At 39.0% G+C, this 27,859-nt stretch overlaps 4 protein-coding genes across 6 annotated transcripts; 3 read left to right on the top strand and 1 right to left on the bottom strand.

Annotated features, from left to right (window-relative positions):
- Positions 1-6,141: 6,141 nt before the first annotated feature.
- Positions 6,142-9,721, top strand: LOC134866192 (junctional sarcoplasmic reticulum protein 1). 3 transcript variants are annotated; one of them, XM_063886201.1, is made up of 7 exons: positions 6,142-6,308; positions 6,877-6,997; positions 8,377-8,405; positions 8,486-8,561; positions 8,664-8,798; positions 8,877-8,968; positions 9,067-9,721. In XM_063886201.1, exons 3-7 carry the CDS (start codon positions 8,379-8,381, stop codon positions 9,376-9,378), a joined length of 642 nt encoding a protein of 213 aa, XP_063742271.1. In that variant the 5' UTR covers positions 6,142-6,308; positions 6,877-6,997; positions 8,377-8,378; the 3' UTR covers positions 9,379-9,721. The 3 variants fall into 3 exon arrangements, with proteins under 3 accessions (XP_063742271.1, XP_063742269.1, XP_063742270.1); XM_063886199.1 differs by having other exon boundaries at positions 6,877-6,977; XM_063886200.1 differs by having other exon boundaries at positions 6,186-6,308; positions 6,844-6,977.
- A 231-nt stretch (positions 9,722-9,952) lies between these two features.
- Positions 9,953-15,513, bottom strand: sf3a2 (splicing factor 3a, subunit 2). The gene is made up of 9 exons (XM_063886196.1): positions 15,499-15,513; positions 13,152-13,275; positions 11,982-12,273; positions 11,820-11,866; positions 11,593-11,702; positions 11,424-11,473; positions 10,685-10,825; positions 10,539-10,607; positions 9,953-10,430 (listed from the first exon to the last, which is right to left on the bottom strand). The coding sequence occupies exons 3-9, from the start codon at positions 12,177-12,179 to the stop codon at positions 10,170-10,172; spliced, it is 876 nt and encodes a 291-aa protein (XP_063742266.1). The 5' UTR covers positions 12,180-12,273; positions 13,152-13,275; positions 15,499-15,513; the 3' UTR covers positions 9,953-10,169.
- On the top strand, positions 14,811-18,966 carry plekhj1 (pleckstrin homology domain containing, family J member 1). Its single transcript, XM_063886204.1, has 6 exons — positions 14,811-15,212; positions 15,388-15,455; positions 15,542-15,608; positions 16,274-16,364; positions 16,970-17,033; positions 17,759-18,966. The coding sequence occupies exons 1-6, from the start codon at positions 15,119-15,121 to the stop codon at positions 17,849-17,851; spliced, it is 477 nt and encodes a 158-aa protein (XP_063742274.1). The 5' UTR covers positions 14,811-15,118; the 3' UTR covers positions 17,852-18,966.
- Positions 18,967-19,338: 372 nt separating this feature from the next.
- Positions 19,339-27,782, top strand: LOC134866185 (fizzy-related protein homolog). The gene is made up of 14 exons (XM_063886191.1): positions 19,339-19,503; positions 20,810-20,883; positions 21,360-21,488; positions 21,681-21,744; positions 22,665-22,795; positions 22,882-22,967; positions 23,058-23,241; positions 23,460-23,525; positions 24,366-24,468; positions 24,608-24,792; positions 24,907-25,140; positions 25,578-25,682; positions 26,087-26,179; positions 26,297-27,782. Exons 2-14 carry the CDS (start codon positions 20,815-20,817, stop codon positions 26,336-26,338), a joined length of 1,491 nt encoding a protein of 496 aa, XP_063742261.1. The 5' UTR covers positions 19,339-19,503; positions 20,810-20,814; the 3' UTR covers positions 26,339-27,782.
- The last annotated feature ends 77 nt before the right edge of the window (positions 27,783-27,859 follow it).

The raw sequence follows: 27,859 nt of genomic DNA on the forward strand, positions 1-27,859 counted from the left end.
ATTAACCGTCTCCCACAGGCACACAAGCTTCTGCCGGAGCATTAGGGCCGTGACAGAAGCTGTGAAGCATTGGCCTGGAACCACGGCTCTGAAGCATGCTGAAAGGCTGAACTGCCTCAGATGAATAGATGGTAATTAATACACATAGCACCCAGGAGACCGCAGTACAATCTCGGGGCAAATTACCCTATCAATAAAATGGCCCACAGACACAATGAGAGACAGAGAAGAAGGGAGGGAGAGCGGGATAAAACTGTACATATTAGGGCCGAGCAACTCTCAGGTGTTTGACTGTGAAAGTGAGGTGGTTAAATTTGTAATAAACAGACACTGAGTCATGCCCATGAAAAACAACCATAAAAGTGTTGAACCCGGTTTGAAAGCTGAAAATTGGGGGGGACAAGTTAAGAAGGAGAAGACAAACGCAGAGAGAAGAAAGGATAATATGTGGCGGGCTAAAAATATTATACCTTGGCATCAGTCTCCCTGCAGCAGGTTGAGCTTAATGCTCACAATCAAACACTATCAATAGGATTTCCCTTGCGCTTTAAGAAATCCAATATCTCTTTCCAATTACTCTTTTCTCCTCTTTGCTTCTCATCTTCCCTCGATCTCCTATGCCCTCGTCCCATAATGACGAAACAAGGCTTCAAGATATTTGGAGAAAAAAGATCAATGGGGGGAAATGCATTGCCTGCACATGATGAAAATCTTTCGCCTAATCAGATCATCCCATCCTCTCTGCAAGAGTCCCCCACCAAGCAAAGCCTCAGCATTCCCCTGGGTCAGTGTCTCACTTCTTTCTCTCAGACAGATCTTCTCCGACATTACACCTCTGCTTCCCCCTGCAGCGATGGGGAAATGAGGGACAGTTTATCACATTGTTTGGACATCTGAACATTTATCTGCCTGAGGGCACGGTCGGGATTACAGCAGAGTGCTCCCCCAGTGAACCCAGCAGAACTCGCACTCAAGAGCCGGTCAGTTACATGTTGTGGTCTCTGAAAGATCAAAGGCTGAGCGAGCCGCCTGAAGAGATGCAGAGAAACACATGAGTCCCACAGTGACTCCGAGAGAACATGAAAGCTTTGGTATGAGATTTAAAGTGAAAGGCGAGGAGCACCGAGACATAAGACTGAATCCTTGTGGATCCTGTGTCATTCCTCTTCAAATACAGGTTTTACACTGTCAGCACATCTGAGAGGGAGGATGTTTAACACACGGCAGATATCTGAGCTGGAAGGCGTGCAGGTCATGCTGTGAGGATGTCTGGTAGACGAGGGGGGCGAAATCAGTCCCACTGACTTACTGTCATGGTGGCAGCTGCTTGTTTAGGCCATTAAATGTTGCAGAAAGTCTTGAACCAGATGAATTGATCTTACTAACTTACTTAAGTCTTTTTTTTATGTGAGAATGGAATATAAGTTCCATTTATGCTTGATTTTAGTCCATTTTTTGTCTCCTGTGTGTTTACGTTCTCTAACTATGTAATGTTTTGTTCATGCTGCTGCTTGTAGTGGAAAGAGAGAATCTTTATTCCAATGGGACTCTCGAATAAAAATTGTATTTTATATATCGTATGAGGTAGCATCTAAAAATAAGGAGAGTTAATTAAGTCAATTAAAAAGCCAGAATAAAAAAAGGTGAAATAAAAAAAATGCAAGGGATGTTCAAGATATACATTATAAAGTCTATGGGAAGTGTTCTGCTGGGTCAGCAACATCTTCAGTGTGTGTAGGGAATCACAAAACTCACACACAATAATTTATCCTAACTAACCGTAACCAACGTACTATGCTGCAACACTATATGTAATGTAAATAAACTGGATTCAATATCCCTCATTTGAACATACAACCTATGGTTGTCGTCCATGTGAATCATTTGAATTACAAGTGCTGACGCTGCGCCAAAGAGGGTTGTTAAATAGAGCACAGCACTCCAGTACGAGCTGAGTGGAACAGATTGGTTGTTTCATTAAAGATTTCTGGAAAGATCCAGCGAGGATAAATCATTTTCTACCTCTGTTGTACAGCTTTAGCAGCTGTGGTGGAAACTTCTGAAGCAATGAAGACGAAACTCAGAGAGACACGGGGAGAGCTGGAACTTTGATGGCAAATACTGAAGGTTTATTGTGAAGTTAACGTCCGGAGAATTGACAAGACATTTGTTGCAGTCACAACTTGACAGCGTGGTTGCCCGACCAATTCTGAAGAACTCTATTACAATACGAGGTTTTAACCAAGTTCGGAATGGAAAATCAACATTCTTCAGTCGCCAGAATAAACAAATATGTACACTGAATTTAACTAAAGCTATCGCACATTGGATAACAATGTATGTTAGGGAAACTACGTTCCAGATAAGAAGGGATTCTAGATGTCCCTAAACAATAAATTATCACAGGTCAGCTTGTGCACGGTCATAGACTGGCATCAACAAAGCACCCAAGCTGCCCCTCCTTAAGGGAGATTACAGCAACCCAAAGGCCAAAGAACTATGCCATGGGAATACAGACAGAGGAAGGAGAAAATTATGAACTAGGTCAAAGGTTAAACACCTAAGCAAAATATTCCCTAACAGCAGCCTCATCTCCATCTCCACCAGTGTTCATTCATCCACCATGCTAATCCACTTCTAGTTCCTTTTTACCATATCAACACTGTTTATTATCATGCATCAACAAAGTGTGAAACATCCAGATCTGTTTTCAAGTCAAGTATTTGTCAAGTGTCATATCTGAAATTCTTTAGGACAAGTCATAGCAAGTCATGTTGCTGAATGCTCACCATTAACATGACATAGCTTTTAATAGTTTCTTTCAAAACTGCATTAATGCTAACTTTTGAAAAACTACAAATAAAATGTTTTATTTAGATGCTATTTTCAAGGTCAGGAATAAACTTGCTTCAATTGAAAGATAACATGAATTGGAAGTGTTTCAGAAATATGAATAAAATCAGATACACTTTCATGCCATATAACAATCAGCATGACAAAAGAGATAAGCTCTACCACCGATGAAAACCTTGTGATAAGAGCTAAATCTTTGGTGTTGAACTCAGCTGTGTGCATTAAAAGCTGCAGAAATTAACTTGCAAAAGTGAAATTAAGAGAAAAGTTAATATGCTTACGTCCTCCCCTCCAACTGTCCACTTCTGTTATTGTTGCATTTGGTTTGAAACATCCTGAAACCTTAAGTCTGACTCAAGTCTGAGTCATGTCTCTGGACACATCATCAGCTATCAGGATTTACAAAGACAGTTTAGCTCTTTCTTTAAAATAACAGCAAAGCATAATATTAAATCCATTATTTAATCACCATTAGTCTTTCAAGCCTGTGAAAAGGAAAAGGACTACAAAGTTAATGTTGTTTCATGCTCCATACTCCTCAGTGTACGAGGGCATAGAGCCGCTCCCACTGGATGCAGGACGGTCAGTGTGTCCTCTGAGCAAAGTCCTCTTTGAGAAAGAACAAAAAAGGGACACAAAGCTCTACCCAGTTCTCTCCAGTGATTGAATTTAGAATGTAACTGTCCGGGAGCCATGTTTGCCCACCTTATTGGGCACGACTTGTCCACATGGGGTTTGTGTTGCCCTTGAAACTTTGTTTAAGACTTTGACCCAAACTTGGCAGAGCTTTAACTCTTTTTTTACCTCGAAACGTGCTGAGAATGAAATAGAAGGATTTCAACTTTAAGAAGGTAATCTGCCAATCTGAAGGCTCGGTTTAATTTGATTCATCGAAATAAAATGCATTTTTCAATGACAACTTTTCCCTCAGATGATGCAATCTAGTAATGAAGCTGTATCATTGGGAATTCAGTGTCAGCACTGACAAATCAGTGGGATAAGAGTGTGCATTTGCTAATTAAGTCTGCAAACAAGCTCATTATAAGGATGAATAACACTAAGGGAACCCGTGATGCCACTATATTATTCGTGTTTCAAGTACAGGAATACAAGGACACATCACATGCACATGCCTACACATGCAGTACATTCTTTGTACACAACAAGCAGATACATATCAGCAAGGGTTAGTTTTGATTTAAGTAATGTAACTGGAGTGCACATGTGCATAGCACTTACGTAGGCAATGTAATTTCCTAAAAACAATAAAAACTTAAATTGAAGGTAGGATGTGTTGTTTAGGCCAACTGCAAACTGACTTTTAAACTGTTAAAAACAAATAAAATGAAATGAAAAAATGTTTTAACAGAATACAAAATGTGCTTTTTTGAAATTCAAATGGAGATTCGTGACTTACATATTTGAGAGTTGAAGGTATGTTTTCTAAAAAAAAAAACATGTTTGCACTCGAAAAAAAGAATCTCTCTCAATCATCACTGGAACCACTAGAAGTGTGTGTTGGTGTGTGTATCTTACCCTATGACTGGATCTTCTGTTTTTTCTTGTTTTCCTTTTCCTATCCGAGGTTTAATGATCAGCAGTAAAGCTAGTTGACGTTAGCTGTTAGCTCCCTGCAGGACCGAGGTTCCCTTGAGTTACATTGTGAGGCGTTCATCCTCTAGTTAGAAAAGTTCGTGTAATACTCTTTTTTTGGGGCAAAAATGGAAATTGTATCGTTATCATGATGTGTTCAAATATATCATGAATAATGCAGTTTTTGACATGAACAAAGAAAACATTCAGAGAAATATGAAATAGACACTAGAAGGTAAATTATGATCCATTCAAACGATAGCCTTAACCATTTAACAATTCATAATGTAGACAAACTCCAAGATGGAATAATTATATCATGTAGGCTATATATAAAATGCAAATATTTTAACAGAGTGTATTTTGCAATGTTGGGTGATATTTTTTAATTTTGTATGGTAATTAATATAAATATATGTATCCATTAAGAGTAAACACAAAAGCACAACAATGCTTTAAAATTAAATGCAAATGTTGCGCACATTAGCTTGTCTGAACCAAATATCATTGCAATCTCTCCCATGCTCGGATTTTTAAGTCTGGACCAAAGGGTTGGGACACCCATTTTAATAACGTGAACCATGTCCGAAAAAGATTGGTTGAGTCAGTTCTGAGATATTAGCTCTGGATACCATTTGAGACCCTGGCCTTCTCTTGGTCAGTACCCCCACGGCGAAAGGTTAGAGAGCTTATGTCCCCTTCAAAGGGATTACTGATGAGTATAGCTATGTGTGATTCAGCTTGAATTGGGCAAACTCCCAGAAAAAGCATGAGTCATCAACATCACCACAAGTCTGTTTACCAACACTTCCTCTCTCTTCCCACTGAAAGGTGGCCTGCAACAACCTCACCCCGATATAACCAAATCATCTTTACATCTGTTTACATGGCTGCTTGACACGCCCCCCCCCCCCCCCCCACACACACACACACACACACACACACACACACAGTTTAAAAAAAGATGCACTAAGGCAACGTTTGACAAAATGGTAATATGTGTTGTCTTAAGTGTTTGATGTAGGGGATGCGACTGATGGTCAGTTAGTACCAAGGCAGTGTGTCAGGCCTTCTGCTTATCTACATGACAGCTAGTCAGCCTGACAGACTACAGACATCATTTATGGAGCAAAGCAGTCTGAGGCCCCATCATTCCAGAACAGTGGCGCTCTCTGCTGGTAAGATATAAAAGAGTGTCCATCCATTATGTCATTTTTTAAGCCAACATATTCAGACAAAAAGTGGGAATGCATTTTTAAAAGAAATCTTTACCATAGACCATTGTTAGCATTTTATATCCTTTTTCAAGGGTTTTTCTTGTTTCACTGGGATTTCTTTGAATGTATCTTATAATATATGTTCTATAATACCTTTGAATGTCCTGTCCGTCTCTAACTATGTGTTCAATTGCTGTTTTGTCATAAACTGGTTTCTCTCGAGAATGAGACCCTGTTTCTTAGTGAGATTACCTGTCTAAATAAAGGTTAAAACAAATGTATAGAGATAATACCCTAGTTGCTCGTATAATCTGTTGAATAAGTACCAAATAGGCTTACAGTTTTGTAAGATTATTCCCAAATGTCTTGGTTTCTTAAACTTGGGCTAGGTTCGGCCCTATTCTTACCGTCTGAAATTTGTCTTGGGATTGGGCAGCTGCATCACACTTGTTTATGTCAACCCTCCCTCAGTCAATGCCTCTGACTGACACTCAATTCTTTTTTTGTTTTTTCATTCCCAGGCACCTGTGCTCAGCTGTCAGACAGTTCAGAGTGTGACTCTGCTGCCATTTCTGCCGGGGAACAACAGGCTCTGTGACAAAGGCTCCCTGAAGCTGCCCGGAGGGACACCAAATGTAGATGCAGGTAGGTCCTTATTTCATTCACGGTCAAAGGTTGGACCTCATCACGAGAGAGACTAGCCAGGGGGGGAAATGACAACATCAGCCCTTTTCTCTTTATGTATTTATATGCTGTGTGTATCCATCTGTCTTTCCATTGGCTTTGCTTCATCTATTTATAGGGCTGCTAGGACATTAGCTCAATGTCCATGTAGAAATGTCATGTAAGACATAAGAGCTTCACAGCATTCATCTATAAATGTGAAGGTCAAGATACTGCTTACATTTTTTCATACACTAAGGAAATTGAACTTTTAGCTGTGTCATTTTGTGCAGCCAATGAGAAACGCTAATCAGACTGTGGATGTAACTTTTACAAAGTGAAGAACAGTGATAAGAACAGCTGTAACAACATTGTGACCCTGTGAATCCCACTGCTGTTGGATGGTAACAATGTACTAACAATCCATTTATTGAAGTGACTGACTAAAGCCAGGTTCAAATGGAAAGCTTTGTTTAATATGCACATTTGTAAATCTCTAAAACAAATCCCTTTTGAGCCACCGTCATCTTCTTCGCACTCGTACTCTCAGGCGAGGGATGGAAGAAAGCTATGAGACATTTGAAGAGGAGTTAGGGCCATCAACAGCAGATCCTCCTCCACAGAAGCCTGTTCGACAGATCCGCAGACCAGGTGGCCAGGCACACGCACATGTACATATGTACACGTGCACACACAAACACACACACACACACACACACACACACACACACACACACACACACACACACACACACACACACACACACACACACACACACACACACACACACACACACACGAACAAACACACACACAATATCTGTAATGCCTGCACATAAAAGCCTTCATCCATTGTGCATATATTGTTCGCCTCTATAAATACTTGGGAGCAGCAAGACAGGGAGCCGCTGAAATATGACTCCTGGTCAAAGGCTACACAGTGATAATGCAACCATGCTGAATGGATGGTGGGTGTTATCAGATTCACTCTCTCCAAATACACACACAAAGTTTTCCTTGGGAGAAAGAGCTCATAAAGGTCTGAATGGAGGGGAGAATGTTTTTTTATTTGGCAACACTTCAGTCAAGAATGAAATAATTCAGTTGTCTTTTGAGATCTCCAGGTGATCATAATGACTTTATGTAGTGCCAATTTAATTTGCCCAATACTTTAATTTTCCAATACTTGGGTTGATGATACAATATCTTCAAAACTTCTGAATATTCCATCAGCTTCAGTTTTACTTTATTTCTACTACTAATTAGATATATAATGAAACACTAAACCAAGACATTGAGCTACAAAAAGAACTACAGCAAACTGTCTTACCTACAACAAATACATTTGATTGCAATGTTTTATTGCATGGATGCTGAAATTTGATTCTATTAAGAAAAGTAAAACTCTTGAAAGTGATCCTCAGGTATTACATTCCTATAAAATAAATACTTGAAACCATAAAGCAAAACTGTACTCTCAAAAAAATGTGGGTTATTTACTGTATGTCGATGAACCTGCAAAGATGCATTCACTTGGGAAATGAAAAATCAATATCAATAAATACATTAGAACTGTATTAATAAACACAAAAAAGCCTCACAAAATACAAAAGGCAAACACATTATCAATTTATACGTATAGTCAGCCAAGTAAAAGTAATCTCAATGCAATCAAGACTGCATTTAAATTAACAATGTCCCTATAAATAGATCCTACAAGTCCCAAGAAGTAATAACAAAATTGCACATATCTAGCTGCTTAAGATTAACCTTATACAATATAACATACCATATGTTGCTATAGTAATTGTGAGTGTTTGTAGGTTGATGTTAGCATGAAGCTCAATGCAGTCCCTAGCATCTCTTAGTTTTATGAATCTGTTATGTCCCTCTGCAACAAAACATAAAAACCGTTGGCACAGTAGACTTGTATTTCATGTAAATAAGAGGTTAGTGAAATCAAAAGCGTCAGACAAGCACATCAATTATTGTTTATTGCTAAAGATTTATGACATTCCCCCCTCAGTAAATCTTCATCTTGCTGTTTCAGAAATGTACGCTCCGAGGAAAATCAGAGAGGTAAGATAAAAAAACAACCAACATAAATCATTTTTAACTGTGTTCACATGCCTTATACATATTTTCTTGTTATATGACAGGATATGGCTCCATTTCCACAAAAACCAAGATCAGAACCCAAGATATTACCGAGGGAACCCAGCATCCCCAGAACAAGTGAGTTATTTCCATCGATCTCCTTAACCTTCATCAGATTTGAATGTTTTCTTTGCTCGATTTCAATACCATCAGCCAATCCTTTCCCTTCATTTCCTTCAGCATCCTTGCACAAACCCTTGTCCGGCCCAAACTTGACACATATTGAAACCCCCTGGGAAAACGTCACCCTCAACCGCTGTCTGTTTGTGGTCATTTCCATCCTGGTGCTCACCTCCGGCTTTCAGAGGCTTCATGGCAAGTAAACTGGAAGTAGCACCACAGTTATAAAATGACATTCCTGCTATGACTGAGTGGTCTCTTTTGAAAAAACAGAAACTCTGCGCGGTCAGAGGACGGTAGAGGAAGAAGTTGGAGTGAAAGTGAGACGGTCAGGCTCATTACGACATAGAGGACAGCCACCCGAAGTAAAGACAGGATTCGCCTATGTGACACTTATCATATCTTAACATAATCAGCTTTATGTATATATTGTGTAAACCACTTGCGTTTCCCTCCCCTCTAGCCCGAGACAACTCTTTGGGAAGTCATGTTTTGGTGGCTGCCAGACCTTGATGATGACGAGGATGAGGAGGAAGATGATGACGATGATGGACAGCTCAAAAGAGTAAAGTCAAAGAGAGGAGCATCAGGTTTTAGAAACAAGCCACTGCCAGACAAAACACTCATGAAGCCAAAAGAAGGGAAATTAAAGGACAAGAGAGCTAAGAAAGCCAGGAATGAAGAAATCAAAGACAAGAAGACAATAGATAAAAAGGAGGAACCTGCGAAAACAGCAGATGAGGAAGATGAAGAGGAAGAAAATGGCAAAGCCTGAGAAGACTAAAAAGCTGCAGGAAAAGAAAGACAGGAAAAAGACTCAAAAGGGATCAGTTCAATCTTTCTACAGTTCCAATTGTGTCTTGTCAAATAATTATTTTCTTCTACTCAGACTCAAAAGTAAGGCTTCTAGATAAATGACTTCAATGTCAGTGTGTTGGATTTTGGTTGCTCTGCTATACATGTGATTTAGTGCAATGAAGCTTTGAGATTATTTAGAATTCTGACTGCTTTATTTCAAATCTTTGATCCTTTGGATGCCTTTATATTTACATCTTTATGAAATAGCTTATCAATCACACCAGCTCAGTTTACTGTCAATAAAGGAAAAAAACTGTTTACTCACAAGGCTTGTTATTTCATCAAGAGCTGCTTCAGAGAGCCCATTTAAAAAGGTGTTTTTCCCTGCAAAGTCAAGCTTCTTGTCTAAATAAGCATCTTCAGGTCTTAATATTTCTGCACTATTTCTCATCTCTTGTGCTATAGACCATTCCCACAATCCCAGGACCCAGGTCAATTAACCTCAGTGTGTGCAAGTGATGTCTTCATAAAAACACAGATTTCAAGGCAAATGTTTTTTCAACAAAGAATTTAATTACAAAAACAGTACGTTAAAAGATGAGCTATTCTCAATCGTAGCTCCACGTCCAGAACGTAAGCAGTTATACAAAAACAGTGTGGTCATTTGGGCTGCCCTACACATTTACATAAATCAAACAAATGTATAAAAATCTTCTAGATGTAGACTTTAAATGTAATTGAAAGCAATCACGATCTGCTGGTAGGGGATCAATTATTAGACATGAGGCCTTCAGGAGGAGGCGGTCTCATTGGCATGGGGGGCATGGGCATCTGATGGGGCATATGGGGGTTACCGGGAGCACCAGGTGGGAGAGGGGGCATCCCTCCTGGCGGGGGAGGGGGCATAGAATCATTTGGCTGGCGATGTCCACTCATGAGAGGAGGAGGACGCTTCACGCCAACAGGAGGTGGGGGTCCGCTAGACTGGGAAATAGCTTTCTCCATTTTGAAGTGGAACTGTAGGAAGAACTGGGAGGAGAAATAACACAGACAGGTTAAACACATTTTTTTGTCATTCCTGAAATAAGACATCCAGCTTTGACTCGTGGTAATAAATGTTGAACAGCTTCTAAGTACCTGTTTAGTTTCTCTGTTCCAATGGGTCCAGAAGCGGTTTTCTGCTTTATCAATTTCTCTACTCGGGACCTAAAAGAACAAAGATGTGAATGTTACTGCACAGAAAACACACTAAAGAGCAAAATTAAATTGCAATTACAACTCACCTTAAAGGCAATAGTCTCGTATGGTTCAGCAGCCAGAAGCAGGTACTGCCAGCGGCGATCAGGGGGCTCGATGCGCTGTTCGTAAGCAGACATAAAACGATGCCTGGGTCCAATTCCTTCAGCGATCTCTGGGTAATCAATCTGATGAAAATTGGGGGGGAAAACTGGTAAATTACAGAGTTGTTTGAAACTCAATAAACTGGTATGGAAAAAATTAGTTTTAAGCACAGGGCTGAATTTGGCAGACAGGACCAAATGTGTCTGTTTTTAGACAACAAGCCAAATTAATTCACAACATCCGTCCAGCTGTACCAGAAAGTTCTTTCAGATTTAGAAAATGTTACTTTATAAGAAGAAGAGTATATAGCCCTTGGGAAAGAGAATCAAAAAGCTAGAAAATATCCATTTACAGCTTTTTCATCAGTAGTCAGAAGTAAGCTAATGCATTTCCTGTTACTTCATAATAAGCCAACTGTTTTTCCAGTTAAGTCATTCTGTTGTGAATCTGCAGCAGTAGGAAGTGTTTGGTTTTCATTAAAGACCTGATACAGCAATTTTTCCAGGTAAGTAGCCACAGACTAGAGTTGGTATAATTGGAAATATTGTAATATATGCGTCAGTGTGCCATAGTCTAAATAATCATTGAGGTACCTCATGAGGTTACATATAATGTCTTCATGACATTCAAAATAACTGACTTTTTCCAATCAACAGAGGAATTCCCACCAAACACACTAACCTGGAAAAGTAGGGACTGCTGTCCAGTCTCGGGGTCCCTTTGTTTTGTTACTATAAACAAGAGAAAGACATTGATTATAGAATAAAACACAATACCTTTGCAGGTTAACCCTGATCAGCATAAGAAAGAAAAATGACTGCACTGACTCATAATAACCCAGCCAGCTTACCTTTGTATCCCGGTCGACCAATTTTGACAAACTTCTTCACCTCCACTTTCACTTTTGCTGGAGCTGGCTGGGCAGGAGCTTCTTTTGCCTCTTTGGCTGCTCTCCGCGCTCTGAAACAAACAAAATATATAGTTTTTAAATGTATGTGCTGGACACAGTGGGCTATTGCGGTATAATGAATGGATTCCCGAAAACACAAAGACATACAAATGGCATGCTGCACTTACAAGTTGGTCTGATGTTTCTTTCCTTGTGTGTGAGCCAAGTAGCTGCCCTGTAAAGCAGAGAAGAGCGATTTGTCAAACAAGATACTCCGACAACAGGAAATATATTATTAAACTAGGATCACTTAGCGTCATATAGAGAAGGGTCATTGTCTGCCTCCTCACCTCATTGTTATGAAGAGTCAAGCAAAGTTTGCACTCGTATGACCCCAAATGATTTTTCATAAAGTAGGGGTCTTTATTGATGTCAATAGTCTCCAGGGCCAGTTGGCGTAACCTCTCTCGCCTGTCCCGGTTACTTTCTGAGGAAGATGCGACCCCACCGCTCCCCGTCTTCCCTCCAGCTCGATGCTGGAAATCCATTTTTGCAAGATGATCGGCTCAAACAAGCAGAAACCCACACGCGTTTGCCCAGCTTACACTGGACAGACACTCAGAGAAGATTGTTCCCAATTATCTGAGGAAAGATTAAGCACACATGTCATTGAGCTGTACCCATTTTTAACAAAGTTATTGTAAATTACTAAGGTGTTATTCTATTGTGGTATGTGTATTACGTGATGTGTATTTTATTGTATTTCTATATTCATACTGTTTAGTGGTTTTATGCTATTGAAAGCATATATTTAAACTATACCGCACATGTAAAAGCCCAACTAGGGACAAGAGTTGAAAATTAGCAATAGCTATAAACTCTCTGTGCAGCACATCATAGTTATGCTATGTATTTGAACTATGTTAAATTGCATCGTCCCTATCAAATACAAAATAAATTAATGAAAATGAAATTAAGTAAAGAACAATGTTAACTGTTATTACATAAAAAGATCCCCCTCAATTTCGAAAGGAACGCTTAAACAAATACTTCCGGAAGCAAGGCTTTCACATATCTATAGGTAGTCTGGCTACACTCATGTAGTTTAAAAACAATACTATGACTCTGGCTCGCTACATTATGCTAACTTCTCTGGTAAGGGATCGGTCTTACTACTGGCTAACAGCAACACACGTATTTAGCCAAATATTTCTTAATGAGTAGATATGATACAACAGATAAGAGGGGACATTTTTAATCAAGCTAGAAACTAAATGAGTGATATCCACAAACTAAGGCTGGCTGCAGAATAGAGTAGCGATAGCACGACAATGCTAAGCTAACAGTGTTTCCAGCTATTCATTGACATTTTTTAACACATTGTAACGTATGATCCAACCCCCACCCCCCTAAATATCTCTCTCTGTATATATATTTATTGATTGGTAAGTTATATATAAAACCAGTAACTATACATTAAAAGGATATTGTCAACAGTTTACTATGTTCAAAACACTCACCGACAGCACAACGTTAGGATCATGCCCCTGTAGATCAGTAGTGCGCATGCTCAGGTGATTTCCTCTTCAACAGTTGGAAAACGGCTTCAGGTGTATTACCGCCCCCTGCTGGCCTGGAGTATTCCTATATGTTGCACATTTTAGAATCATATTCAGTGGTGTAGTGGGGATTTTTTAAGTGAGGGTACGCTATTTGTGACGTCACCCCCCAAACACACACACACACACACACACACACACACACACACACTCCCACCCAAAAAGCCATACATATATTCAGCTTCATCACATCCACGTTCTCGTTGTTGTTTTTTTGTCTTGTTTTAAGTGTCAGGTTGATGACGATTATCGAATGTTCATGTTATGTTCATGTCGTAGCCAATATAGGTCACGGCATAGGCTACTGGGGATGTCTTATGTAGCCTATGTAGGTTGTTCTCACCATTGCCAATATCTCCGGATTTACATTTGAGTTGTAAGCTATTTTTTTAATTTTTTTTTTTAGTTGTAGCCTAAGCTATTTTATATTTATTATTTTTTTATATATCACGTCGGGAGAAGTGGGTGGACGGCGTACCCCCGCGTCCAACGCCCACTACACCCCTGATCATATTTATATCTGCAAAGTAACTAAAGCTGGCAAAAATGCACAGATTCAATGGCCGTGTTAGAAAGGATACAGTCAACAACATCTGTCAGAGAACATTTAATCATTGAACTGTACCATAGTTAGTTCTGTTGGGTACCAGCGAGGGGCTGAAAGGGAATGAGTGTGCTCATGAACAAGCAAAAGGGGCCCTACAAAATGAAATAACAGTACCAGTTCCACTCGGAAAACAAGAAGGAAAAGCAGTGATTAAGAAGAAAGGAATGGAGATATGGCAGAAAAGGTGGGAGGAAGGCCATAAAGGAAAGGGGTAGCCTACCATAAAATACAAAATTCGGTGATAACAAAGGACTACAAAGAAAGGAACAGAAGAGAGGAAATCATCTTAACAAGACTCATATTGGATCACACAGGTTTAAATGGCACCATGTTTGTACTGGGGAAAGGGAATAGTGACAAGTGTGGGAACTGTGGAGTGGAAGAAAACGTTGAAACCTATCATATATCATTGTGCCATGTATGCAGAAAGAGAAAGGTTACACAATAAAGTCCAAGAGGCGGGGAGGGAGTGGGATTTAATGGGGATACTGGGAACAGAGGGAGAGGGGGTAAGAGTCACCAGGAAGGCTCTCTTTACTTTTTTAAATGACATACGGCTGGTGAGTAGAATTTAAGAAAGGGTAAATGACATGATTTTACAAACTCTTGTACAGTAGGTGGCGGTATGCACCTTAAAGTTGGTTGCGATCCGCCATTAAACCCGAAGAAGAAGAAGAAGAAGAAAGCTGACAAATAAACGTTGGGAAGTAAAACTTAAATGTGCTTTCTCTCTGAAAGGCAATGGAGTAGAAGTAGCACACAATGAAAATCCCCAACTATAAGTAACTCAAAAGTGTAATTGAGTACAGTACTGGAGTAAATGTACTGACGAATCTTTCACCACAGAAAAGTACATCACATTTCTACTTTAGAAGATATGAATAGTTCTTTAACATCTGCATGCCACTACAAGTTGTAACTCACACGATTTGTAAACGCACTGTTTGCCTAGTTTGTCCCTCGCCGACTGCCGTACTATTGCCAGTGAGGCGTTTCTGGCCGCCACCGAGTGTCCGGTGTGAAACATGGAGGAGAAGTGCGCTTGTGAAACTGTTTGACCACAGCAATGACCAAACACAGTCACTTACATTTCGAGGACAGAAGATTGCGAGACAGTGACGTTTAACCGACGGCACAGACAACACTGTCTTAACTTATTTGGTGTGTTTTCTCGCTCTGTTACTGGGCTTTCAGTTGGCATGGCTCGGTCGTAGCCAATGTCTCCTCTTCTTTAACCTGTTTTACTGCGTCAGTGACCGCGATGCGTTTCAACGAGAAAGAGCTGGTGTCTCTGAGCCGACAGCCCTCAGAGATGGCAGCCGAGCTGGGGATGCGAGGACACAAGAAAGGAGACGGTAACACGGCTTATTGCTACTCTCTAACCTTCTTCCGTTTTATGTAACCTTCAAAACAAGCAGTTCATGTTTGCATAATGGACTGAATACATTTTTAGGATCAACAACCCAGAGATATGTTATGGTAATGTCATTCATCAACTGTGTACTGTCATTCCTTTTTGTTGTAATACAGTTGTAAAGAAGAGGCTGGTGAAACTCGTCGTTAACTTCCTCTTTTACTTCCGAACTGATGAGGAAGAGGTCAGTTGCACACACTGCATTCAACTTGCATGACATGTCTTACCTGCTGTACCTAGTTACAAAGTAAACCCATTATTTGTTGTCAGCCAATTGGAGCATTGCTGCTGGAGCAGTGTCGGGTGGAAAGGGAGGACAGCCAGAGCTTCTCTATTGGTCAGTTTCCTCTTTTGCTTTCACATGACTCACTTTTCCTTTCACTTTTTCGCTTTGTTGACTGGTCTAATATCTAGGTTTTGTGGATAAACACTTTTCTTTAAAGCCTTGAAACCTTGAAACCTTGAAAATAAGTTGCAAAGCATATACTTAGATTTTACTTTTTTTCTTTTTGAGTGTTAGGGCCTACCATCTTTACCTTTCATTGATTATGATGAGGTGTTGTACATCCCTGTCTGCTCACCGCCTAAACATGCTGGGTAGTGTGTAAAATGCGGCTCTACATTTCATTACAAAATGTGCATCTCTTCTAACCATTGTGTTTTATACTTTTATATAAGTGAATTGGCCTGCTACCTATTATATTAGCTTTTATGTTAAATGTCGAAACTGTCTTGCTGCAAAAAATGTGGCCAGGTCGCCATTGTTTAAGGTGTAATTGATCCAAGGGGCACAAACCTTTTTAAATAAAGTTTAAAAAAGGTTTAAGTCAGTGGAAATTAATAGGATGCCCTTTGTTTCGATACTATTAACACTACTGTCGATGTCAGTGATCAGCAAAAAAGACATGTTTCAAAGGCCATTCCTTTAGACTTAATACTTTGTTGCAGTTTGTGCATTTTGATTATGTATTTGTGACTTATTTGATCTGTTTCTGTTTGTAGCATTTCTGGATGAAGCAGAGAGAAAATATCTTTTTGAGTGCGACTCAGAAGAGCAGTGTGGGGAGTGGGTAGACTCCATTGTAAAGGCCAGGTGGGACTCCTTTTCCTCTTATTACAGACACCACAGACAATACAATGAAATACACATGTTGGTCGACCTGGCAATGACTGACAGAACATGAGTTGATTACATTTTTGATAAGCAGTTGACAGTTTAAAGTAAAAAATTACATATATTTTAAGACATCACTTTAGGCTCTGATTCCTTGTCAATTGTCAGCTTTTTTTTTAAATTAGATTTTTTTTAAAGAAGACAGAATCATGTTTTATCAGGGAAAAAATGATTAAATCCAAATGATGATGCAAGTAGCCATTTGTTGCACTTAGTGTTCTGTTTTGTTGTACTTTTGCAACTTAACTAAAACACTATGGTCACATGAATGAACATTGTAGCTACAGTTCTCTCTACATCTGAAAATGGACACATCTGTAGCTTGGCAAGCCACAATGTGCAGTGTGATGCTATTTGAACGCCTCTAGTTATACACACACTTGGGTTAAATTGTCACAAAGAGATTATATAGCCGTTTCCATAGGCTCAACAATGTGGCTTGGATTGAACTGTTTTCAACTGATTCGTCAATATTTGAACATATTGATCATTTTTAACACCTAATAAATTGTCATCTCTTGCAGTTACGAGTCCATGAGGAAGAACCTGATATTCTATCGAACTGAAATCCACAGGCTAACTGGCAAGGTAAGACACGTCTCAGCAGGATGTTGAAGCGTTAAATGCCACACAGATGGCACTTATATCCAACAGTGTTGTACTAGAAAGGATTTAAGTATGAAGTGTATTAATGCAATACTTGACTTGCTAACATACAATCAATTGAAATCCCGGCTGCATTTTAAAATGTTAAAAATGTGCGTGAGTCAAATTTGCTTTGTTCAAAAAAGTTGTTGTTATGATAACAATTAATTAAAATTTGAGAAAGTTAGAAAAGCAATGTTAAAGCCTGATGTTTCCTTACACCATGAAGAATGATCCCAGCCACATTCACACAGTGAGGCATACGGATTGTGGATTAAACACTTAAAAAGGATTGATACACTGCATCAACTCTGAGCAATATTTGAATTTGGACTGAAAAATCGGAACAGAGCGTTGGAAAATGTAATACTTTAGAAAAAACTAAAGCAATATGACTGTTTAGAAACAAGTTACCATATGTGTCACTCATGATGATCTGGAGACATGGAAAATAGTTTATAGCAAAGTTTGTCAAGATATAAGGCAGTTTGGGTTGTCATATGTACTTTGTTGGTGCTAAATAACGTTAACTGACCTACACTGTATCCTGTTGGAGGCTGAAGTCTCAAATATCTCACAACTTAAACTAGCAATTACATAAATGGGCCTCTTAATACTTTAAACAATATTTTTCTAATGTCTTTACTCATATTTTCCTTTCTCCAAAGGATCCCTTGGAGCAGTACGGTATATCAGATGAAACTCGCTTCCAGGTCAACAACGGACTGCAACTCACGCCTAGAGATACCTCTTCCCTGTAAACCATCGACCCGTCCAGATGTTCTTTTTTTTTTAGTCTGCCCTTCCATTCCAACTTTTACTTCTCACTGACTTGACGAACATGTTATTACCATAAGCACAGATGCTTTTTAGATCCTTACTGTTTTTAGTAGTGCTCTAGACTTACAGCAAAGTCCTTATGTGCAGATGTTATATCAGAGTATCTGAGGCCATGTAAAGTAATGAAGAGGTAATGCTGATTATTTCTTTTGTATTAATCATTACAGGTAGCGGGCACTGACACTGTCTTATCTACGGTTTCTGGGATTTTACATGCACATGTTCTGTATCAATTTTAGACTTTGCCTTGGTTAATTTGTTAGCTATAAAAAAAACCTATTTTATACTGTAGACTGTTCCTACTAGACACACTTTCAGACAATGTGATTTTGAGTGTCTTCTTGTACATGTAATGTGCTGTAACTTTCTTTTAGTGTTGTTGAAAATATGAGCATCATTGGGTTTAACAAGAATTTATCCTGAACATTGGAATAATGTTAATCAACCTAATATACACTGTTCGTAGAAGCTGATGATTATATGATACAGTGCCCAATTGAGAAAACCTTCTGCAGCATTTCCTGAGTAATTTCAGCTGCAAGGGCTTTTGATCTGCTGAGTTGAGCCAACTATTTGACTATTTTTTTTCTTGTGAGAGAAATGTTTTAGCTATCCCTAATTGTATTTATCTTCTAGCCTTTTTTAGACTACCGCTAATTAGTTTTGAAAACTATACTTTTGCACATATAACTTTAATGGGTATTGAGGGTTTTTTGTTATAAGAATTTCAATCAGTTACTTGAACCTACTGTACTTTTATTCTTTGGCACTTTGAATCAGATTCCTTTAGAAATGCTGTTGCATTTAGTTACATCAGAGTTTCAGCTAATGGCTATATTTTACTGTCCTCATTTAACTATCTTTCAAATTGTTAAAAAATGGTCTGGAATCTACCCTTAAAGAGGATATGTAATTGATTGTGTCTTTATTTTAAATTTCTACATATTGAATGTGCTACGTCTGTTTTTACTTCATGTTCGATTCAATTTGTTTCACTTGCATCTTTTTTTTATACCAATAAAACATTTGAAATATACTGTGAATCAATACAGTGTGTCACTGTTAACTAGAAATCATTTGTAAATACAAAACATAATTAAAGTATATATAGCAAAGGCTTTATCATGAATGTATCACTGCTGGTTTGACAAGACGTGCATATTGTCAAATCAATAAATAGGTTACATGTAGGCCTATTGCTTACACCTAAGAATGAATGGATAAAGCTACAATGGAATTTGAAAATATATTTGTATAGCCATGACGAGCTGACTGATAGGAAGCTTTATGATAAATCTATATTCTGTTATTGTTTCTCTTTTGCTGAAGATGTGGGAGGTATTGTGACAAGTTTCCTTAGCAACGCAAATGTGTGATTCAAAAAACCGCTACGTCACATTTCTTCCCGTGATGCTTAGCGAGACCAAATTGAACGCTCGGCAAAAGAAAACAATTGTGTTTTGCAGGCTCTGTTTTATTGAGCTAAACGCATAAAAACAACACAATTCAGCTGGAGTTGACAACGCTAAGACCAACAATTCAACGGCGCGTAACGGGAAGCGTTTGGGGCTCGGTAGGTTACAAGAGTGAATTGTGAACGAACAATGTTGCTAAGGCATTAGCCGGACAGCTAGCTTAGCGTTTTAACGTTAGTTCAGCCAGCTGAGTTAGCATTAGCGTTAGCATAGGTTTGTATGTTTGATCGTTTAATTTAGACTGTTTTAATACTTTTAGTGTCATGATTACAGATCAGCGATAAACGCCGAAACGGTGTCTTTTGTGAATCGAAACCAGCAATCAAATACTAAAGTGTTGAAGATTGTACAGCTAACTAACGTTATATGTTGCTAATGTTAGTGTTCACAAAGATAGGTTAAGTGTTGTTAGCAGACGACTGAACCCACCCGCAGCTGTTCACATGCCCTGTAACTATATTATGTCCTTAGCTAATTGAAGTGGAATCTAAATCAAGGCACTAGAGGTTAACAATAGATTGGTTTGTCTTATTAATCGTGTCGATTTATGTTGTATGCCATGGTATTATCTCAAGGAATGCTCACTCTAGGCTGTTAAATGTGTCTTACAGTATAATTCAAATAAATGTAATGTCAACCGAATAACTGTTTGTGTTTATTACATATAACCCAATGTGATACTTGACAACACCGCAGGGACTTCTTTTGTTTATAAAATGACATAGTTGGTCTGTAGACATCCCTTAGTCGATTTAGTCAATTCGCATGAAACTCTTTCATTCTGTAATGTCAAAACACATAACGCTACACTACAGATTTGCAATGTATCTATTAATCAATTATTCGATCTACAGTTAATCATTTGAGGACATTTTTCATAATCCGTTCAATAATTAGATTTTATTCTAAAAGATTTCACCATGACATTTTTGTCGATAAATATTTTGCTGTAATAATTTAACAACCAAAACGCCAAGCATTTGCAGGTTCCATCCTATCCTATATACCTTTGCTGATTTTCTGTTTTTTGTTGTTAAAAATTGAATATCTTGGACTATTGGTGGGCTGGACAAATTGTTTGAAGTCATCACCCTGGACAGTTGTAGAAGTGCAATAAGAGTGTTTCACGATTTTATTAAATGTTATAGACATCTACAAAAAAAAGTAGATCCCTGTTGATTGTTTGAAAATACAAATGAGTCAAAAACTAAATATCTAAAAACAGTTATTTGTGAGCTTAAGAGACTTATCTTTCAGTGCCAGAAGAACTGAGAAGCAGTAAGGAAGTTACAAGTGCCAGTGTCCGTTTACTAGCCTGGCATCTGACATTTGCATTCAGGAAACTTTTGTATGATGTATGACTTGTATGTATTTGTATTGCTGATCAGTCTTATCCTCTTTCAGGCATCATGGACCAGGACTATGAGTGCAGGCTGCTCAGGCAGATCAACATTCAGAATGAGAACGCAAGCCCCATAGTAAGTCAATAATACACACTCCAAACTGTGTTTTTACTTAATGTTTTCCTAAAAAACACAAACCATCTCATCTAGCCAAAGCTTAGAGTCTTGACTAGTGTCACTAGTGCAATTAGATCATTATCTTTACTAAAGCATGATGGTAGCCCCGCCCAGAGAGGGTTGTTAACTAGCAAAAGACTTAAGATGGGCGGAGAGGGTGTTGACCTCCATGTGTTGGAAGAATAAATGGTTTAACAGGCCAGTCTCTTTCTTTTGACGATGTCACTAGTGTTAAGTGAAAACAAGCCGACCTCCCCAGCCAAATGACTGTGTTTTGTGAATGATGCCTCCTGTTGTTAACACCTCAGACAAATGCCCCATCTGCCACCTAAATGATCTGCCTGCTTTGTTGCAAAGTTTTGCCATTACTGTCAAAGGCCTGTGTTGTTTGGCCTCCAGTCAGAAAATGCTTTCTCCTTTCCCAACTTGTGTAGAAAGCAGTAGGAGCAGTGCGAGCTCTGACACCCACCAGCTCCCCCCTGTCCTCCCCTAGCAAGCATGGTGATCGCTTCATTCCCTCCCGGGCTGGAGCCAACTGGAGTGTCAACTTCCACCGCATCAATGTGAGTCTGCTGACATACAACCAGGACTTCACTGTCTTTTCTACCAAAAGAACAATGGCTCTTAACAGCACACACAACCAAGAACAAGTGTTGATTGTAGCTTTTAAGAAAACAATGTTTCTGTAATGTTTTACTATTGATTGTCTTTATTGGCTTTGAGTGATTGTATATCTATTCCAATTTCTGATGTAGGAAATTGAAAAGTCGCACAATCAAAACAGAAAAACCAAAGACGGCACAACAGACAGCAACAAGGGTAATCACATTCAACCTTTATATCCAGAGACAAGTCGTGGGACATATTTATCTAACAACAGATTATGTTACAGTTTCCTGCAGTAATTTATTAGAAGTACTTTTTTCACTACTCGTGATAATAGTACTTCATCAGGAAATATTCCGCTCTTCTTCTGAGGCAATGGGGAATTTAAACTCTGTGATTTGAACATTGACCCAAAATAGTACTAGTAGTAATAATAATGCAATAGATTTGAATCAGGTACAATATATGGTTTGTTTACTATTTCAAAAAACAAGTTTATTTCTATTTTCGTTTGTGTATTTTTAAATTCGTACAGTGATTTAATAAAGAGAATAAGTGGTTCAACCAACATTCCTTTTTATAATCGATGACATGTTTGGTGACATGTCAGCAAATTGCAAAAAATGTAAATGCCTATCTCAAGTTAGAAGTACATTGTTTTGTGCAACAGTCCAAAACCCAAGTACTGTGTATTAAATGTACTATTATAGAATTAGAAGAATTAGAAATCCTATAAAAACATTGATTTCTTTTTTGCCATTTTTACTTACAGACATTTTTCAAATACTACTTGATTATCAAAATTGCTAAAAATTACTATTTTATTTTATACCTTTTCACAAATACTGCTTTGAATCTACATCTGGTGTGAGTCCTACCCTTTTCAGCCTATCTCTACAGGTATCTCTGTCTGCTCCAGTCAAAGTTGATAATTTGACCTTCTCTTGTTTACTAAGCCTCGACAGGCTCATGGAAACTGGAGATAAGGGGGAAACAAAGCTTTGTGAAAATTTCTCCCTGATCTATAGAGATGTGAGACTGTGCTATAAAATTGCAGAGGGAGCACAGTGTTTGAACTTAATCAGTTGGACAGCCAGGTTTGATTTCCCCTCTGTCTCCTCCTCTGCCTTCAGCGGATGGTCTAGCTTACTCTGCTCTGCTGAAGAATGAGCTGCTAGGAGCTGGCATCGAGAAAGTCCAGGACCCCCAGTCAGAAGACCGCCGTCTGCAGCCATCTACCCCTGCCAAGAGAAGCCTTTTTAGTGTAAACATAATTAACATCGCTATAACCTGTAATTCTGTAAAAAAAAAAGATTCCTGCATCAATAATCATCTGTTTGTGTTTTGCAGTATTCTGTAAGTGCTAAGAGGGCTCTGCCAGAAGAGGATGGAAACACAGTCTCTCCATATTCTCTATCACCTGTCAGTAGCAACAGGTAGTTTCACTTTTCCATGTCCTGCCTCAAATATCATTTCCTCTATTTCTCAGATGTAGCATCATATAAGTTACTTGATTGTGTTTGCAGCCAAAAACTGCTGCGGTCGCCAAGGAAGCCTACGCGAAAAATATCCAAAATTCCGTTCAAAGTCCTGGATGCTCCAGAGCTTCAGGATGACTTCTACCTCAACTTAGTGGACTGGTCCTCTCTGAATGTGCTCAGTGTTGGGCTGGGGACCTGTGTATATCTGTGGAGTGCCTGCACCAGCCAGGTGTGTGTGATCTGTTTACTCGAGCATTGAGCAAAGCAATGACGAATAAAGACATCACGGACATGTCTTTACTCTTTTACTGTGCATCTATTTATTTTCTTTACAATTTAAAATGTAACTTGTTGTTTACCAAACATGTTAACTAACTCTTCGCATGAACCTGAACTGCCTCATGGCATCATGTTAATCTATATTATTTCCCCTCCCTGTCTTTTTAGGTGACACGTCTATGTGACCTTTCTGTAGAAGGAGATTCTGTAACATCAGTGGGCTGGTCGGAAAGGGTGAGTTTCTCCAACATCTACATAAACATAACCTACATCTATAATAATAGTAGAAACTACACACCAAAACTCTGTTTACATCTTTACTGGTCAAGCGCAGAGTTATTGATAGAGTTACTCGGGTTACGTTTTTTTAGACCTCGATTTGTTTGCTTTGTTCCGACTGACTCATTTTTATAATTTTTTTATATTTTGTTCACGGTTGTTTTATGTTGACACAGCAAAATTCATGGGCAGTGCAAAAAAAGGTGTACTCAAATGCCATGCGCGAGCAAGCTGTTCTCTCGTTGGTCTGAAATGTTACTCGGAAGATTTGACTCAAATTGTTTCCTCTCTTTATTATTTCCACTTTTATCATGGAGCACAAGGAGCATGTATCATTAGTTATTTACCTTCCAGCGTTAACTGAACAACATATCCAGCTTCAGTGAGCATTTATACTGTAACTACAGATCAATGTCTTAATGCATCTTATTAGAAGACGTGATGCCTCAGAGATCAGCTCTGATACCGCAAAACACTTGTTCTACAGATAGAAAGGGCATCAGTTAACTCCGATTAGATTATCTTATGAGGCAAGTTGTTTCTTATGGAAGGGTCGATTGCGTTCTGACTGCTAACAAACCGCTCCACAGTTAACGCGGAAGCAAGCCAAGACTGCCATCCCACTTGAGTGCAGTGGCTATGTTTATACATGTCCAGACAAATTGAATTGGAGAGTAAAAGGCTTCGCATACACCCTTGGAGAGATGTTATTAGACATTTCGGTAAATTGTCTGTCGGTATGCCTGTTTTGTTTGTATGCGTGTGTGATATTTAAAGTATGCTTTCTATTTTTAGGGTAACCTGGTGGCGGTGGGGACTCATAAAGGCTATGTACAGATCTGGGATGCAGCAGCAGGGAAGAAGCTCTCAGTGCTAGAAGGACACACAGCCAGAGTGGGTGAGTTGATAGGCTGGAGTGTAGGCGGAGACTGCTGCAGAAGTTAAATATAACAACTTTTGTACCTTTTCATACAGTTTTTCAAATCCTGTTTAGTTTCGTTGAATCATCTTCCATTCAATTGAATCTTTGTCGTCAGGTGCGTTGGCATGGAATGCAGATCAGCTGTCGTCAGGGAGTCGAGATCGAGTAATCCTGCAGCGGGACATCAGAGCCCCGCCTCTCCAGTCAGAGCGCCGTCTCCAAGGACACAGACAGGAAGTGTGCGGGCTTAAGTGGAGCACAGACCACCAGCTGCTAGCCTCGGGTGGAAATGACAACAAGGTATGTATACGGAGAATCTCACCTGTTTATGACCCACACATCAGTATCAGGTAACGCTTTTCAATCAAACATCTAATCTCTCCCCTCATTTTGTCCGGCTCCGGGTTGCTGTAGTTACTTGTGTGGAACCACTCGAGTGTCCTCCCAGTGCAGCAGTACACAGAGCACTTGGCTGCAGTGAAGGCCATCGCCTGGTCTCCCCACCAGCACGGCCTGCTGGCCTCCGGAGGCGGCACCGCCGACCGCTGCATCCGCTTCTGGAACACTCTGACCGGCCAGCCCTTACAGTGCACCGACACCGGCTCGCAGGTCTGCAACCTGGCCTGGTCCAAGCACACCAATGAGCTGGTGAGTCACCTGAAGCTTTGTTAGCATGCAGGCAGCTAGATATTGTAGAGACGGACCAAATGTAATTTATTTGAAATGTACATGGTCTGAAGTTGAGGGTTTTCAAAGTATGTCTCTCGTCAAATTATTATAATGTCAAGACCCTAATAAATCTGTCATGGTGGTCATATTCATGTAATTAAGATGATTGCTGATAGACTAAGTGTAATGTGTATAATATAATTATAACCTAATCTTTGGCTACACATGCGGAAATACCAGGTATAAACATCATGGAGAAAATGTTTTGCTAAATTAAGCTTTGAAGATTGGGTTTAGCCCTACACTCTGGTAAATCTGAACTAAACCAACGTTTCTCTTGGTATGATTGCATTTGTGACACTTTTAACCAAAGTATCTGAGATGAATATTTATAAATCAACATTTCTTTCCTGCAGGTCAGCACACATGGTTATTCCCAGAACCAGATCCTGGTGTGGAAGTATCCCTCTCTAACTCAAGTGGCCAAACTTACTGGACATTCATACAGAGTACTCTACCTGGTAAGTTTATTTACTGTGTGCATTTATAATGTATTTTTTTTTAGAACATTGTCCTATATTCTGTCCATCTGAAGATGGAACAATAGATGCTTAAAAATGTAATAAAACAAAAAAAAAGATAGACAGGAAGGGACCAACAAATACACCCAAATATGTGTACTAACTACAACTATTAATAATAAATGTGTTTGATGAAGTGTTGTGAATCCCCTTTGTTTATAAGTGCAAATCTAGGATAAGAATGAGCAATGACCATCAAATGTCTGGATGTTTTTGCTAATGTGAAAGGATTATGCTTCCCACAAGAATAGAGCTAAACACAAAACAAATAGCTCTGGTTACTATGATTGTTCATTGTTTTATAATGCTGTCTATTCAGTGTGTAATCATGAGTTTATGTGCAGGCCATGTCTCCTGACGGGGAGGCCATTGTGACGGGAGCTGGAGATGAAACACTTCGGTTCTGGAACGTCTTTAGCAAGATGCGATCCACTAAGGTATTTATTTCCTCCATTTCTCACTTTACGTTGAGGTAACAGCCTCGTATATCTCTTATTTTCTTCTCTCTTTGGTCTTTGTCTTACCTCCTCCTTCTGTCTCCTTCCTCCTTTTAGGAATCTGTGTCGGTGCTGAACCTCTTCACCAGGATCCGGTAGTAAGCAAAAGCAGAGAATGGAATATATGTTTGCATGTACGGAGTTGTAAGCGGGCCCCTTCTTTGAGCATTATCCTCAGTGGTCTACAGATGGCCCCCTCTCGACTGCCCTTAGTTAATTAGCCAGGTCGTAGCTGGGAGGAGGAGAAGGAGAGTTGAACAGTGTGAGTGTCAAGGGCAGAGGACATGCATACGTACAGTTCCACTTCCTCCTGAATGATAAAGCCACTACCTTCTCCATCAGACCAGTGATCCCTGATGAAGAGGAGGACTTCAGGGGGGTTTCTCTCCCCATGTGATTATATATGTTTACAGACTGACGTTGTGCTTACCTGCCAAATATTGACTTTGTCCTTCAAATTTGAGTTTGTCCTTTTGACTGTCTTATTTATTTTATTCTCTTTTTTTATCTTTAAGTTTTAAATATTATCCTGCTAGTTTGTTTGTTTCTAGGCTGGTAGATTTCCTTTTATGTGTGTAGTCTTTTGTTCTGATCTTTGCAGTGCGTTTGGCTTTCTTCATGTTGGCAGAAAAATGCGAGCTTGTCTTTTCTTTTTCTTTTTACCGAGAGGCAATAATGTTTAATGTACACAGAAATCAATCACATATTCCTGCCTGGAAAACTTAATGGTTACCAATGATTGAACGACTGGGTCTGATCTTCTTTTTAAAAATCTTACACTAAGTTTATTTTAGTCTAATTATACTAAGCAGTATTGGCTCATAGTTTCTCTCGTGAGAAATCTTAAAGTTGTATAAGGTGCATCTTAGAATGAATAGCTATTTGGTAACACTGTAAATAAGAACAGTTGCATATACAAGTAATTCACATAATAATTACAGGATTTTAATTTGACTTTTGTGGAAGTGTTTTACTCATCTTGTTTTCTTGGGTGTTAAATGGAAAATCAGGCAAGGGAAGTTCAAATGAAACCCATTGGCTCATCAGTGTAGTTAATAGCAGCGAATAAAGCACACAGCTTCACATTTGGGACTGCTGCTACTTTGCGCTGTGTCTAAGATATTCAAGCTTGGGGCAATTATCTTTTGCAACTTTAGACCTTTTCGGTTTCGAGCAATTCAACATGTTTCTGGTTTTTTTTGTTTTTAAAAAAAAAGGATTTCATATCATTGAAACATTTTCTCTCAATTTTATTTTTTGTTATTTTTCTGTTTGAATGTTTGAGTCAACAAGTGTGCCACATTTAAGCAAATGCTATTTATTTGTTTTGTGAAGAAAGCTTATTGTACAGAAATGGCATGTTTGTTTACTAATGTTACCTGGGGAAGTTGATGGGCAGTTTAACTGCTAGGAAATTTGTTTTTATGCCACTTCAAAATCAAGACAATGCTGCCAACTTGAATTACAGAAAGAATGTTAAAAAGAAAAAATATTTCTGTACTGAGAGATAATCAACAATTAAAAGATCATATCTTATATCTTACTTGCTGTTGCTCTTTTTTGTCCAATAAACTGAGGGTTGACTTCCGAAAGTTAAAGACGCAATTTCATTGTTACCAT

Source organism: Eleginops maclovinus, chromosome 6 (genome assembly GCF_036324505.1).
Source record: "Eleginops maclovinus isolate JMC-PN-2008 ecotype Puerto Natales chromosome 6, JC_Emac_rtc_rv5, whole genome shotgun sequence".
Taxonomy (NCBI): domain Eukaryota; kingdom Metazoa; phylum Chordata; class Actinopteri; order Perciformes; family Eleginopidae; genus Eleginops; species Eleginops maclovinus.

Coding starts and splice junctions, on each gene's coding strand:
- LOC134866192 (XM_063886199.1), top strand. CDS start 6,884: ATGGAAGAAAGCTATGAGACATTTGAAGAGGAGTTAGGGCCATCAACA. Junction 6,978..8,376: donor TCGACAGATCCGCAGACCAG/GTGGCCAGGCAC, acceptor TTGCTGTTTCAG/AAATGTACGCTCCGAGGAAA. Junction 8,969..9,066: donor ATAGAGGACAGCCACCCGAA/GTAAAGACAGGA, acceptor CCTCCCCTCTAG/CCCGAGACAACTCTTTGGGA.
- sf3a2 (XM_063886196.1), bottom strand. CDS start 12,179: ATGGATTTCCAGCATCGAGCTGGAGGGAAGACGGGGAGCGGTGGGGTC. Junction 11,867..11,981: donor TGACTCTTCATAACAATGAG/GTGAGGAGGCAG, acceptor TCTGCTTTACAG/GGCAGCTACTTGGCTCACAC. Junction 10,826..11,423: donor AGCAGTCCCTACTTTTCCAG/GTTAGTGTGTTT, acceptor AATTTTCATCAG/ATTGATTACCCAGAGATCGC.
- plekhj1 (XM_063886204.1), top strand. CDS start 15,119: ATGCGTTTCAACGAGAAAGAGCTGGTGTCTCTGAGCCGACAGCCCTCA. Junction 15,609..16,273: donor CAGCCAGAGCTTCTCTATTG/GTCAGTTTCCTC, acceptor TTCTGTTTGTAG/CATTTCTGGATGAAGCAGAG. Junction 16,365..16,969: donor GACTCCATTGTAAAGGCCAG/GTGGGACTCCTT, acceptor CATCTCTTGCAG/TTACGAGTCCATGAGGAAGA.
- LOC134866185 (XM_063886191.1), top strand. CDS start 20,815: ATGGACCAGGACTATGAGTGCAGGCTGCTCAGGCAGATCAACATTCAG. Junction 21,745..22,664: donor CACAACAGACAGCAACAAGG/GTAATCACATTC, acceptor CTCTGCCTTCAG/CGGATGGTCTAGCTTACTCT. Junction 23,242..23,459: donor GGAGTGCCTGCACCAGCCAG/GTGTGTGTGATC, acceptor CTGTCTTTTTAG/GTGACACGTCTATGTGACCT.